Genomic DNA, 14,433 nt, shown 5'->3' with positions numbered 1-14,433 from the left:
TCAGCATAGCAGTAACGAGCTGGCAAAGGCATTGCCATCCAATGATTGCCATTTGTCAGTGCCGGAAAAAGCAGAGGCTTGGGGAAAAGATTTATAATTTTGGTTACCATCTTTCCTACTGCTTCAAGGCAATTTTAATTACTTTTTAAAATCAGTCTCTAAACTTGCATTTCCCCACATGAATTGTTGACCTTCACTTTCAAGGACGACTATGCAAAGAGGGCTTGTCCATAATAGGAAATACATGCATTTTATTAGATAAAAGATGGATATTTAGCCAGATTTGGATTAAAGCTGCTATTGCTTTAGAATTGTCTTAAGAAGAAAAGTATGTTGGCAAATGCTTCCTCTTATAGTGTTACTGGCTTTTTGTGATCCTTCCCAGTGGCTACAACAGTGTTTCTTTTTTCTTTATACTAAAAGTCATAAACATAATAACCTGCATTTTCCAGAAGGGGTTCAAATAAGTGAAGCGGACTGGTCATAAAATTAAAAGGAGACATAAAACGATAATAATAATAGTAATAATAGTAATGCTAATAATACTGAGTAATCTCATAGATTAGGTATTTGTTTTCATGATGGACTTTGAGCCCAAGTTTTCTGGATTGCCTGATTAAAATTTAAGAAATTAAGCTTTTTACTTTGATAGAACAGGTGCAATTTCAAGAAGTAATACAGAGACATCCCATAGTACCCTTTAGTCAATTTCCAAAAATAGCAATATCTTGGAAAACTGTAGTACAATATGACAACCAGGTAATTGGCATTGATAAAGCCAAGATACAGAATATTTCTATCACCACAGGATTCTTCCTGTTGTCCATCTGTAGCCATACTTACTTCCCTTACACCATCATACCCTCTGTAACCCTGAAAACCATTAATTTCTTCTCATTTCTCTAATTTTGTCATTTCAAGGATATTATATAAATGGAGCATATAGTATGTAACCTTTGGGATTGGTTTTTTAACTCAGCATTATTCTCTGAAGATTTACTCTGGTTTTTGTGTATATCAGTAGTTCATTTCTATCGTAGAGCAGTATTTTGTATTATAGGTATATCAGAGTTTGTTTAACCAGTCTCCTATGAAGGACATCTGGATCATTTCCAATTTGGGACTATTATGAATAAACATTCCTCTATAAACATTTGTGTTGTGTGAACACAAATTTTTATTTCTCTATGATCAATGTCCAACAGGACAGTTGCTGGGTTCTATGGCAATTACATATTTGGTGTTTTTAAAAACCATATTTTTCCAAAGACATATGGGCACCTGAAAAAACACTCAAAATCACTAGCCATCAGAGAAATGCAAATCAAAGCCACAATCAGAGGTGCCTGGGTGGCTCAGTCAGCCATTTATGTCTGACTCTTGATTTCAGCTTAGTTCATGATCTCAGGGTCATGAGATCTAGCCCCACATTGGGCTCTCTGTTGGGTGCAGAGCCTGCTTAAGATTCTCTCTCTCCCTCTGCACCTCCCTTCCCATGCTTGCACTCTCTCTCTCTAAAAAAAAAAACAAAAACAAGACAAACAAATAATCATAATAATAAAACACAATCAGATATCATCTCATACTAGTCAGAATAACTAGTCAAAAAAGACAAGAAGTAAAAACAAAAAAACAAAAAAACAAAAACAAAAAAAGACAAGAAGTAACAAAGGTTGGCAAGGATGGGGAGAAAAGGGAACACCCACACACGGTTGGAGGCAATGTGTATTGATGCATCTACTATAGAAAACAGTATGAAGTTTCCTCAAAAAATTAAGAAGAGAACTACCATACAGTCCATACATGCTTAGAACTCGATTCTAAGTGTTTATCACCTCCCCAAAATGAAAATAATAATTTAAAAAGACTCGTGCACCCTTTTGTTCATCACAGCACTATATAAAATAGCAAAGATGTGGGAGCAAACTAAATGTCCATCAGCTGGTGAATGGATGAAGAAGATGTGATGTACATACACACTGGAATATTACTCAACCATTTGCAACCACATGGATGGACCTAGAGGGTATTATACTAAGTGAAATAGGTCAAAGACAATGTCATATGACTTCACTATATATGAAATCTAAAAAACAAAATAAAACAGAAACAGACTCATAAAGAACAAACTCATGGTTACCAGAGGAGTGTTGAGTAAGGGGATAAACAAAAGAGGAAAATAAACAAACAATAAACTGTTTTCCAGATTGGCTTTGCCATTTTATATCAGGTCAGCAGTCCTTGAGTGATCCAGTTTTTCCACATCCTTGTCGGTGCTTCATGTTTGTAACTATTGTACTTGTTTTTTTTTTTTTTCTTTTTAAAATTTTTTTAGCTATTCTGACAAGTCTGTAGTAATCTCATTGTGGTTTTAATTTGCATTTCTCTAATGGCTAATGATGTTGAACGTCTTGTCATGTGTTTATTTGTCATTCATATTTCCTATTTGGTGAAATGCCACTCCTTGTCTTTTGTCTATTTTCTAATTGGATTGTTTGTTTTACAGTTGAATTTTGAAGAATACTTACATATTCTCAATACTTATCTTTTATCAGATACATGGTGTGTAAGTAGGTTCTCTTAGTCTGTAGATTGTCTTTTCATGTTCGTATCTTAACAGGATCTTTTTCAGACCAAGTGTTTAATTTTGATGAAGTTTAAGGTATTAATTTTTTTTAATTTTGTAGATAATGAATTTGGTGTCAAGTCTAAAGATTTGCTCCTTTCTACTCTCCAAGCTTTATAGTTTTTTCTAGACCTTTTCTTTTTTTTCTAAAACTTTTCTAAAACTTTTTATGCTTTATATCTAAGTGACCAAATCCATTTTAAGTAATTTTTGAATTAAGTAGGGAAAAATGTCAAGGTTCTTTTTTATTTGTTTTTGTTTTTGGTTATTGATGTCCAACTATTTCAGCACCATTTGTTGAAAATGCTACCTTATCTCTGTTTTAATGCTTTTGCATTAAACAACAACAACAAAAAATGAGTTGGGCATATTATTGGTGGGTCTGTATCCAGATTCTCAATAGTATTCTCTTTAATTTATGTGTTTGTCCCTCTGCCAATAACACCCAGGATTGATTACTGTAGCTATCGAAGTCTTAAAATTGGTAGACTGATTACTTCTACTTTCTTCGTATTAAAAAAAAAAATCCTTTTTAGCTATTCTAGTTCCTCTGCCTTTCTCTATAAACTTTAGAATAACCTTATCTATATCTATAAAATTTTTGCTGGGATTTGATAGAAACTTCATTCAATTTATATATCAATTTGGGAAGAACTGATTCTTTTTTGCTATATTAATTCTTCCAATCCATGAATATAATGTCTCTCCATTTTTAAAAATCTTTCATTTCTTTCATCAGTGTTGTGTAGTTTTCACCATATAGTTTTTGTACAGGTGTTAGATTTACATCTAAGTATTCCTCTCTTTTTTAAAAAAATCATAAATAGTATTTTAGTGTCCATGTGTTCATTGCTAGTATACTGAAATGCAATTCATTTTCTTGTATATTTATCTTGTAGCCTATGATCTCACTAAATTCATTTATTCTAGGAGTTTTTTGGGGATTTTCTGCATAGACAACCATACCATCTATAAACATGGACAGTTTTGTCTTTGCTCTGCTCTGTATGTCTTTATTTCCCTTTCATATGTTACTGCACTGGCTAGAAGTTCCAATTTTATAGTGAAGATAGTTGACATATCCTTTAGCCTGTTAATATGGTGGATTATATTGATTGATTTTAAAATGCTGAGCCATCCTTACACTCCCAGAATAAACCCTATTTCAACATGGTGTCTAATGGTTTTTTGCTGAATTTTATTTGCTAATGTAAGGATATTTCTGTCTATATTAATGGGGAAATATTGGCCTTCAGGTTTGTTTTTGGTTATTTGGTTGTTTTTTTGTTTTTTGGTAGTATCTTTGTCTGGTTTGGCTGTCAAGGTGATAGTAGGTAATAATAGTTTCATAAAATGGATTGTCAAATGCTGCCTCCTCTTTATTATCTGGAAGAGATTTTATAGAATTGCTATTAATTCTTCTTTAAACATTCCATAGGATTCTCCAGTGAAATCATCCAGGCCTGGAGATTTTTTGTGTGAGTTTTAAAATTACAAATTAATTTCTTTAACAATTACAAGATTATTCAAATGATTTTTTCACCTTGGGTGAGTTGTGATGCTTAGGTGTTTGAGAAGTTGGTCCATTTCATCTTACTTGTCAAATTTATTTTTGTAAAGTTCTTTGTGGTATTCTTAAGAGTCTTGTTAATGCCATTAGGGTCTCTGGTGATCTCCCATTTCATTCCCAATATTGGTAATTTATGTCTACTTTTTTCAAGCTTGCAAGAAGTTCGTCAATTTTATTGATCATTTCAAAGATAAAGCCTGTTTCATTGCTTTTCTGTATTATTTTTCTGTTTTCAATTCCATTAAATTTGGCCTTTTATTCTTTCCTTCCTTCTTACTTTGAGTTTATTCTTTTTCTTCTTTACATTCTTGACATGGAAACTTAGATTATTGATTTGAGGCTTTTGCTGTTTTTCAACGGATGTATTTAGTTCTGTAAATTTCCCTCTCAGCAGTGCTTTTGCAGTTTCTCACAAATTTTGATATGTTATATTTTCATTTTCCTTCACTTTAATGTATGTTTTGATCTTGCTTGAGATCCTTCTTTTACCCATGAATTATGGGTAAGTGTCGTTTAGTTTTCAGGTGTTTGGAGATTTTCTTATCTTTCTGTTATTGATTCAGATTTGATTTCCAATATGCTAAGAGAACATATTCTATATGAGTTCACATCTTTAAAAATTTTTAATTTTTGTTTTATGACCCAGGCTGTGTTCCCTCTTGATATATGTTCCATGGATAGTTAAAAAGATTATATAATCTGCTGTTGTTGGGAAGAATATTCTGTAAATTTTGAGTAGACACTGTTGATTGATGGTGTTTTGGAGATTCTTCTATATCCTTTATTTTCTGTATAGTTGCTTTATCAATCAGTGGGACTCCAGTGTTGAAATCTCCAACTGTAATTGTGGATTTTTTTTTTTTTTAGTTCTATCATTTTTTACTTCATGTATTTTACAACTTTTTTTGGTACTACCTATTAAGAGTTGCTATTTCTTCTTGGAGGATTTATCCTTTCATCATTATATAATTTCTTTGTCTCTGCTAATTTTCTTTCATGTAAAGTCAACTTTATATGATATTAATATAATCCCTCTTATTTTCTTTAATGTCTGTATTAAATATCTTTCCTTAGTTTTATGTTCAGTATGCCTCACTGTTACATTTAAAGTGACTTTCTCGTTGACAGCATAGAGTTGGGTAATATTTTTTTAATTAGTCTGCAGCTCTCCATTTCTTAATTTGTGTATTTGGATTACTTACCATTTTATATAATTATTGTTATTTTAGGAATAAGGCTGTAATTTCACTTTTTGTTTTCTATTTTTTCTTATATTATATTTTTTATTTCTGTATTTTGTTCTTCCTACTTTCCTGTGGGTTACTAAGCATTTTTTGAACTCCAGTTTGATTTATCTACAGTGTTTTTGAGTACATTTCTTTGTACAAAATTTTTAGTTGTTACATTATACCTACATATCTTATCACAGTTAACTACTTCCATCATTTTACCAGTTTGAGTACATTGTAGAAACCCTTCCTCCCTTTATGTCACTTTAACCCTCCTTATTTATAATAGAATTTTGTAAATATGTCTTCTGCATACCTTTAGAGCCTCATCAGACAGTATTATAATTTTTATTTCAACCATCAAAAATAATTTGGAACACTTTAAAGGAGAAAATCTATTGTATATACCCATAATTCTGCTCACCATGTTTTTTCTTCCTTTCGGATTTCTTCTGTATTATTTCTAAAATTTCTCCTTTTATTGTTTCCTTTCTGTTTTAGAGAACTAACTCTTTAACTATTCTTGTAGAATAAGTCTACTGGTGATAAATTATCTTAGTTTTTTGTCTCCTTTTTCCAGGCATTTAATTTCAATTTTTTAGCTATTTATTCATTTTGAATCCAGTGTAGTTAACATACAGTGTTATAATCATTTCAGATGTTCAGTATAGTGATTCAACAATTCCATATTACTCAAGGCTCCTCAAGATAAGCATACTCTTAATCCCCTTCACTTTATTTTACCCACTTCTTCCACCCTCCTCTGATAACTGTTGTTTATAGTTAAGAGTCTGGTTTTCAGTTTATCTATCTTTTTTTACTTTATCCATTTGCTTCACTCCTTAAATTCCACATATAAATGAAATGTTGTGGTGATTCATTCATTCTTTCTCTGGCTTATTTTGCTTTACCATTTACTCTCTAGATCAATCCGAATTGTGGCAAATGGCAAGATTTCATTCATTTTAGGGCTTAATAATATTCCATTATATCCAATGCACACACCATTAAGATTATATATATGTATGTGTATATATATACACACACATACACACACACACACACACACACACACATATATACCATATACCATCTTACATGGAATATATATGGTGTATATAAACATCCACTCACATATACCTATATATCTCTCTATATATATGTATGCATGGGTATATACCATATATATGTGTGTGTGTGTTTATATATACCATATCTTCTTTATCCTTTAATCTATCAGCAGACACTGAAATTGCTTCCATAATTTGGCAAAGCATTGTAAATAGGGCTGCAATAAACATGAGATGCACATAACCCTTCAAATTAGTGTTTTTGTATTCTTTAGGTAAATCCAGTAGTGATGACTAGATCATAAGATAGTTCTATTTTTAACTTTTTGAGGAATCTCCATACTGTTTTCTATAATGGCTGAACCAGTTTACATTCCTACCAACAGCAGACAACTGTTCCTTTTTCTCCACATTCTCACCAACACTTGTTTCTTATGTTTTTGATTTTAGCCATTCTGGCAGTTGTGAAATTATATCCCATTATGGTTTTGATTTGCATTTTTCTGATGATGAGTGATGCTGAGCATCTTTTCATGTGTCTGTTGACTATCTACATGTCTTTTTTTTTTTAAGATTTTATTTATTCACGAGAGACACACATACAGAGAGAGAGAGAGAGAGAGGCAGAGATACAGGCAGAGGGAGAAGCAGGCTCCATGCAGGGAGCCCGACATGGGACTTGATCCTGGGTCTCCAGGATTAGGCCCTGGGCTGAAGGCGGCACTAAACCACTGAGCCACCTGGGCTGCCCCTACATGTCTTTTTTGGAGAAATGTCTGTTCATGTCTTCTGCTTATTTTTAATTGGATTGATTTTTTGGTGCCGAGTTGTATCAATTATTTATATATTTTAGATACTAACCCTTTGTCTGATATGTCAGTTGCAAGTATCTTCTTTTATTCAGTAGGTTGTGTTTTAATTTTGTTGGTTATTTCCTTTGCTGTGTGGAAGCTTTTTATTTTGTTGCAGACCCAATAGTTTATTTTTGCTTTTGTTTCCCTTGCTTCAGGAATTGCATCTAAAAAGATGTTGTTGGATCTGATGTCAGAGAAATTGCTGCCTGTGCTCTCTTCTAGGATTTTTGTGGTTTCAGGTCTCACATTTAGATCCTTAATCCACTTTGAGTTTATTTTTGAGTATGGCATAAGAAAGTGGTCCAGTTTCATTCTTTTGCATGTAGCTATCCACTTTTTCCAGCACTATTTTTATTTTATTTTATTTATTTTTATTTTTTTAATTTTTTTTTAAATTTATTTATGATAGGCACACAGTGAGAGAGAGAGAGGCAGAGACACAGGCAGAGGGAGAAGCAGGCTCCATGCACCGGGAGCCCGATGTGGGATTCAATCCCGGGTCTCCAGGATCGCGCCCTGGGCCAAAGGCAGGCGCCAAACCGCTGCGCCACCCAGGGATCCCTCTAGCACTATTTTTAAAGAGACTGTCTTTTTCCCTTGCATATTCTTGCCTCCTTTGTCAAAAACTAATTGACCATAAATTGTAGGTTTATTTCTGGGCTTTCTTTTCTGTTTTATTGATCTATGTGTCTTTTTTTTTCTTTAAAGAAACTTTTTTTTTTTTTAAGAGACAGAGTGCAATAGGGGTAGGAGGGGCTGAGGTGCAGAGGAAGAGGAGAGAGAGAATCTTAAGCAGGCTCTACGCCCAATGTGGAGTCCAATATGGAAACTTGACTGATTTCATGACCTTGAGATCATGACCTGAGCCAAAATCAAGAATTGAAAGCTTAACCAACTGGGGCACCCAGGTGCTTCTCTGTGTCTATTTTTGAGCCAGTACCATACTGATAAATTATCTTAGATGCTATGTTTTCTCCTTCATTCTAGAAGAGTATTTTTATTGGCTATAAGATTCTGGATTGAAACTTCTTTTTTTTTTCAGCATTTAAAAAACATTGTGGTATTTTTTTCTCACTTTCATAGTTTTTGATGAGAAATCCATTTTCATTTGAATTGCTTTCCTGTGTAGGTAAGATGTTATTTTTTTCTTTCACCGCTTTCACTTTTCTTTGTCTTAACTTTTCAGAATTTTGACTATATGTCTTGGTATGGATGCATTTGAATTCATCCTGTTTGGTGTTTATTCAGCTTTTTAAACATGTGGCTTTATGTCTTTTGCAAATTTGGATGGATTCAGCTGCTATTTCAATACTTTCTCAGCCCTCTCTCTTTCTCCTTTCCTTCTGGGACTCTGACATAAACATTAGGTCTTTTGTTATCATTCTACAGGTCCCTGAGGCTCTTTGCATTTTTTTTCCCTAGGCTATTTTTTAATCTATTGTATAGTTTGAGTAATTTTCATGGTCCAATTTTCAAGCTTTCGTATTCTTTATCCCTCCATTCTGTTCTTGAGCCCATCTATTAAGTTTTTCATTTTGGTTATTTCATTTTTCATTTCTAAAAACTTCCATCAGAGTTTTCTTTATATCTTTTATTCATTTGCAAGACTTCTTATCTTTTTAATGAATCTCTAGTTTTTCATTTGTTTTAAGCGTGTCCATAATTGCTCATTGAAGAGTTTTATGATGGCTATTTTAAAGTCTGTGTCAAATAATTCTAACACCTTGTCATCTCAGTATTGGCATCTATTGGTTGCTTTTTTTCCCCTTCAGTTTGAGGTCTTCCTAGTTTTCAATATGACAGGTTGGTTTTTTGTTGTTGTTGTTGAAATCTAGACATTTTGGGTATTATGTTATGAGATTCTACGTCTTACTTAAGTTTTCTATTTTAATTGGTTTCCTCTGACATTGCTGTGTCAGAAGAGAAATCCCACCTCATTACTGCTAGATTGAAACAAAAGTCCTGGTTTCCCACTCAGTCTCTGCCAATACCCCAGGGCAGGGAACTCCTTATTAGAAGCTGATAAGTGGGGAGGAGGCAGGGGATTTCTGGCTCCCCACTAGGACTCCACTGATACTTCCCTTGGTGTTTGGGGAGCAGTGCCTCATAACCCCTCATTTCTCCCACCGATACCAATATCTAGTGACACCAACAACTACCAACAAGAGGCAGAAGGACCAACACGAGGAAGAATGACAATTCCTTACTAGGCCTCCTATACCACTCCAGCAGAGGAAAGTGGCATCTTGTTAGTACTCAGTAGGAGTTGAAGGCCAAGCTTCCTATAAGGAGAGGATAGCCTCATTATATTCTGGAAGGGATGAAAATCCTAGCTCTCTTCTTAGCCTTTCTGAAACCACTCTTTGAGATTGAGAGGCCTTGTCACCTCAGCAGCATGGAAATGTAGGTTCCCCACTTGGCTTTTGGTGATGAAGGTGAGACTGGGACTACAGTATTTTCCTTGTTGTTTGGCTAGAGGGAAGTGGTTACTGACTAAACATTTTCATTCTTATTATACTGCTTCTTTGTTAGTCCTCTGACTAGAGAAAGCCTGCTTTTTGTTGGAGCTTTTGTTGTTTGTGCCTATTGATGTTTTTGTGTTGCCAGTGTCTTTAGCTCCAAGTCTGGGATATATAGGGCAAAAAGAAATCTCAGGAACTTGCCACAGAATTGTTCCTTGGGTTGTAAAGGCCCTAGCTAGTCTGCCTTTTCTTTCCACCCTTCATATTTTTTTTTTCTTATATTTGTTTTATATATAATATCTGGGTGTTTTAGTTGTACCTAGTGGGAGGAATATGTGAAGTACATTTAATACATCTTTCTGGAAGTGGACATTTCTAGACTGCCCAAATTTTCACAATAAACTGGAGATCCAGATTGTAACATAAATTCTTCTATTTTGTCTTTTTGAATCTTGAAAACTAATTTTTAAATAACAGGCAGGCTAAATGCAGAATGTCTTTCAGCCAACAATCTGTACTTTGCTCAGTTCCTTAAAAAATTAGCGTTCTCTAATATTTGTCCTTTTTTGTTTCTTCATTATACATAAACTTCTGTCATTTGTCCAGAGATGACATTGCTGACAAATTTATTATCAAAGGAATACCCAAGAAAGAGGAATTTAACAGGAAAAGATTGCTGGACAACCAAATTAAATGTCAAAATGGCCATTCACTATAGCTCTTGCACTTTATGAATAGATAATATACCTTTAGGCCCCCATTTAGAACATGATTTTTTAGCAGTATATGAAATAAAATCAGATGCCCACACACAGAAAGTCAGTCTGCTTTTTAAAGCATGATACAAATTGGAGGAGATAGGATTTCATGAGTCAGGAACACTAAAAACATTAAAAAGTAAAAACTTAAGGTGAAGCAGGAGAGGTAAAAATTATAAAATTCACTCAAAACACCAATTTCTCAAAGAAACACTGTAGTTCTTCAGTGTGGGTGCACAGTCTTATGTACCTTTAATAGGGGCTGAAAGTCTTTATCTGTGTGTAGTTCAAGTATTGATATTTATAATTAGAACTTTGAATTCTAGGGATTTATATTATTGTTGCCACTTTCTGTCTTATGCAAGTCTATACTTGCCTAAGAAAAAAATTTATTCGGAGGAGAAAACCTATTTCTTTTAGAGTCCCTACCATGTATTAGACAACATATTAGGAGCTTTACCACAGTAGCTGTTTTAATTTTTGCCAAAACTTTATGTAGTAGATTCTGTTATTTTCTGTATTTGCTGGTTGAGAAATTAAATTTGAAAGTCCAGGACTAATTTTGTAAAAGCTCTGGCCACTCAGTGGCCATTGGTAAGGTTAGCATCCAATCTAAGACTTCAATGGACATACTCTTAACCAGCCTCTAATATGAATTCCAAAATGTTGAGATCACATGTTGTAAACTAGGGAAGGTGATTTTTGGCATTTAGAAATTGCGTCAATGTTAATATACTTGGATCAGCTACACAGCAGCAAAAACTTCCATGCCAACATTGCCTATTTCTGTCCTTCAAGCAGGTCCTGAGGTCTTGACTAGTAACTCTCCAAAATGCTTCTCAGACTCCAGTCAGGAAATGTATGCTCCAGGAAACTAAAGATTAGCTCTTTTATGAGTGATGGTGGCAGCAACACCACTGTGTTTGATGTTCACAACAGGCATACCTTCTTTTTAATTGCCAATTTTCAAATAAAATTGCCCATGATTACAAGCTGCATTTGATAAAATATACAGGTAATGTAAATCAGGAGGGTTCCTGAGATCCAAAAGGGACTCTGAGTATAAAAAGACAAGGAAAGGATAACTTGGATTCTGCTGTCTTAAGACGGATGCCATGCCCATCGCTGTGCATATAGGCTAGTTCTTTGGTATAAATAGACATCCCATGACAATGTGGTAAATAGCCAAAGAAGAGTAGAGGGGTTCAAAGCTACAGATCTGCCCACCAAATATTTTTTGACATATTGAGGAGGCAGGGAGCAACAGTAGTCTGGAGAAAAATCATTACACTGTCTCTGGGTTGCATTTCCCATTTTAATTAAGTTTCATATTTTCCCATTCTGTCCAGGCCCTGGCCCTATGGCCCATGCTATTTTGCATGGCCAATGAAATCACTAAGAGCCCATCATTTGAAACTTGGAGGCATCTAAGCAATTTTGTTGTATTTGCTAGGCAGAAAGCTAGTGTTTTCTTTCTTTCTTTTTTTTTTTTTTCTTTTCCTTTCTTTTCTTTGGGTGGGGGATACCCATTCCGTTTTTTTTTGTTGTTGTTGTTTTAAATCAATTTGCCAACAAATAGTATAACACCCAGTGCTCATCCCATCGAGTGCCCTCCTTAGTGCCTATCACCCAGTTGCCCATCCCCCTGCCCTCTACTCATATGTGGATTATAAGAAATAGTGAAAGGGACTATAAGAGAAAGAAGGGAAACTGAGTGGGAAAAAAATTAGAGAGGAACACAAACCATAAGAGACTCCTAACTCTGGGAGACAAACAAAGGGTTGCAGAAGGCTAGTGTTTTCTGAGTGATGTTTGTGGTGTACAGTTTCGGACTCAGGATGTCAAGTGACAGACCTAGGAGCTCTCTGGTCACCAGTTCATATGTTAAAGAGGTTCCTTCCCATCAGTTTACCTACTGCATTCAGTACTCTTCCTCATTTTTCTTTTCAGCAGTGGATATCCCAGCAATGAAGGGATGGGCAGGCTTAGATTGATGATCAGGTGGTTGTGCCAGTGAGACCTCTTGTGAGGAAGATCTCCTGTTGGTAGGTGATTAAGGGAGGGAGTCACCAGGCCTGTTCAAGACACCACCGATCTGTAAAGGAAAGAAAACTGATTGGGAGTTTGCTAAAGGTTCATTAAAGAAATTGGAGGAGGATTCTTTGCATGTCGAGAATAGCTTATGTTACTATTCTCCAGACACAGCTAGACAATTGTATATTAGTCAGATGTGACTTAGTACCATTACAAAGCTTCAGTAGCATATATGTATGCCTCCGTACACCTTTCTTTTATTTTTGATTATTTAATTTGATATTTGTTGACCCCAACTTCTCTACAGCAAAAAGAGAATGCAATTAAAGATAGGCGAAATCAGTTTTGCTTTGAACCGCTTCATAGTAAAATCTTACATTAGTGACAGACTTATGTCATCCGTATACATACAGGAAAATCAAAAGATGGGTTAGTTTACTATTTTTTTTAAATCTATTAACTGGACAAAGAATTAATTTACTGTATCCAGTTGTTCTGTCTTGGCTGCCTGTTTAAGTATACATTAAGCATTTGCAAAAGAGATTGTGTGCCACTGACCAAATTTCCTTTTTATGTTTTTATCTGAGTCAGAGCACGAGTCAGACCAGAAGGCAGCATTTCTTATAATCACCGTCTTGTTCTCTTCCTTTGATGTTTTTAGGTGGCAGAGTGACAAGTGCCGAAACTCAGGCCTCACCTTTCTGACATCGTCAGCTTTCTGCCAGACCCGGAATAATGGATGTAAAGGACAGGCGACACCGCTCTCTGACCAGGGGGCGGTGTGGCAAGGAGTGCCGCTACACCAGTTCCTCCCTGGACAGTGAAGACTGCCGCGTGCCCACGCAGAAGTCCTACAGCTCCAGCGAGACTCTGAAGGCCTATGACCACGACAGCAGAATGCACTATGGAAACCGAGTCACAGACCTCGTTCACCGGGAGTCAGATGAGTTTCCCAGACAAGGTAGGTAGAGCTGACCCCGCTGACTTGCTCCGAGCTGCCTTACATTCTTGACTTGCACTGTTGCGCGTCGATCACTGAGGTTGGTAAAAACTGGAAGCAAAGCCTGTCGGTATCATCCCCACTTTAGAGTCTAGTTTCAGAAAACAATCCTTTTATTGACCTGTAGCAGAAGCCTGTGGGAATTACAGAAGTGCCTCTTTTGTCCCAGACACTGAATTCCTTGACAATTTGGTGGTTGCTTTGGAGCCCCACAATGGTAGGTTTTGATAGATGTAAGGTACAGCAAACCTTTTGGCGTTGTAAGGGGTATTTCTGAGACCATTATGAATCCCTGTCCTGAGGAACACAAAATTATCTGTGGCTTTTAAACTGTTTTTCTTGAATCCCACATACAAGCCTGCAAGAGCTGGAATTTCTACTGTTTTACACATCGAGCTTCTCAGTTAGATTCTCTTTGAACAAATGGCATATTGATTAAAACCTATTTGAACCTCCCCTATCCTGTGCAATATATAATTTTTTTCCTTCTCAGATGTGGTGTTAATTTTGAGTTATGCATTGGTCCTTTTGTGTTTCAGAGCATAGGTGAGCTGATGTATGTTATTACCCAATTCCACAGATATAATTCTCCCTGCCACTTTCACCAAAAGTTATTTTTCTCTCAGTATTTTGATTTCTTTGGGGTGGAGAGTATTTTTCTCAAGCACTAACAGTTGGCACTCTCTTCATATCCAATATCCATGAGGAGGTTTGTTATCACTTGTCAAGGGTTGCTGTAAATGTATGGACATATAGGCTAAAGCAAAAACAGTGCTGAAAGGCAGTATGGTGAGGTTGACTCACCAGCTCCATGTCCTGTGCTTCATGTA

The 14,433-nt window shown here is 35.4% G+C and overlaps 1 protein-coding gene across 2 annotated transcripts in view; it reads left to right on the top strand.

The window, feature by feature from the left end:
• Positions 1–14,433, top strand: part of TENM2 (teneurin transmembrane protein 2) — a 1,512,848-nt gene that overhangs the window by 579,457 nt on the left and 918,958 nt on the right. For both annotated transcript variants that reach the window (XM_049109164.1, XM_049109163.1), the window contains one exon: positions 13,265–13,564. In XM_049109164.1, coding sequence (XP_048965121.1) covers positions 13,339–13,564 — 226 coding nt within the window. In that variant the 5' untranslated portion in view covers positions 13,265–13,338. The remainder of the gene's footprint in view (positions 1–13,264; positions 13,565–14,433) is intronic.

The sequence above is a fragment of the Canis lupus genome, chromosome 4 (assembly GCF_003254725.2).
Source record: "Canis lupus dingo isolate Sandy chromosome 4, ASM325472v2, whole genome shotgun sequence".
Lineage (NCBI taxonomy): Eukaryota > Metazoa > Chordata > Mammalia > Carnivora > Canidae > Canis > Canis lupus.
Note: the sequence above shows the minus strand (reverse complement) of the source record. Positions and strands in the feature narration are given on the sequence as shown.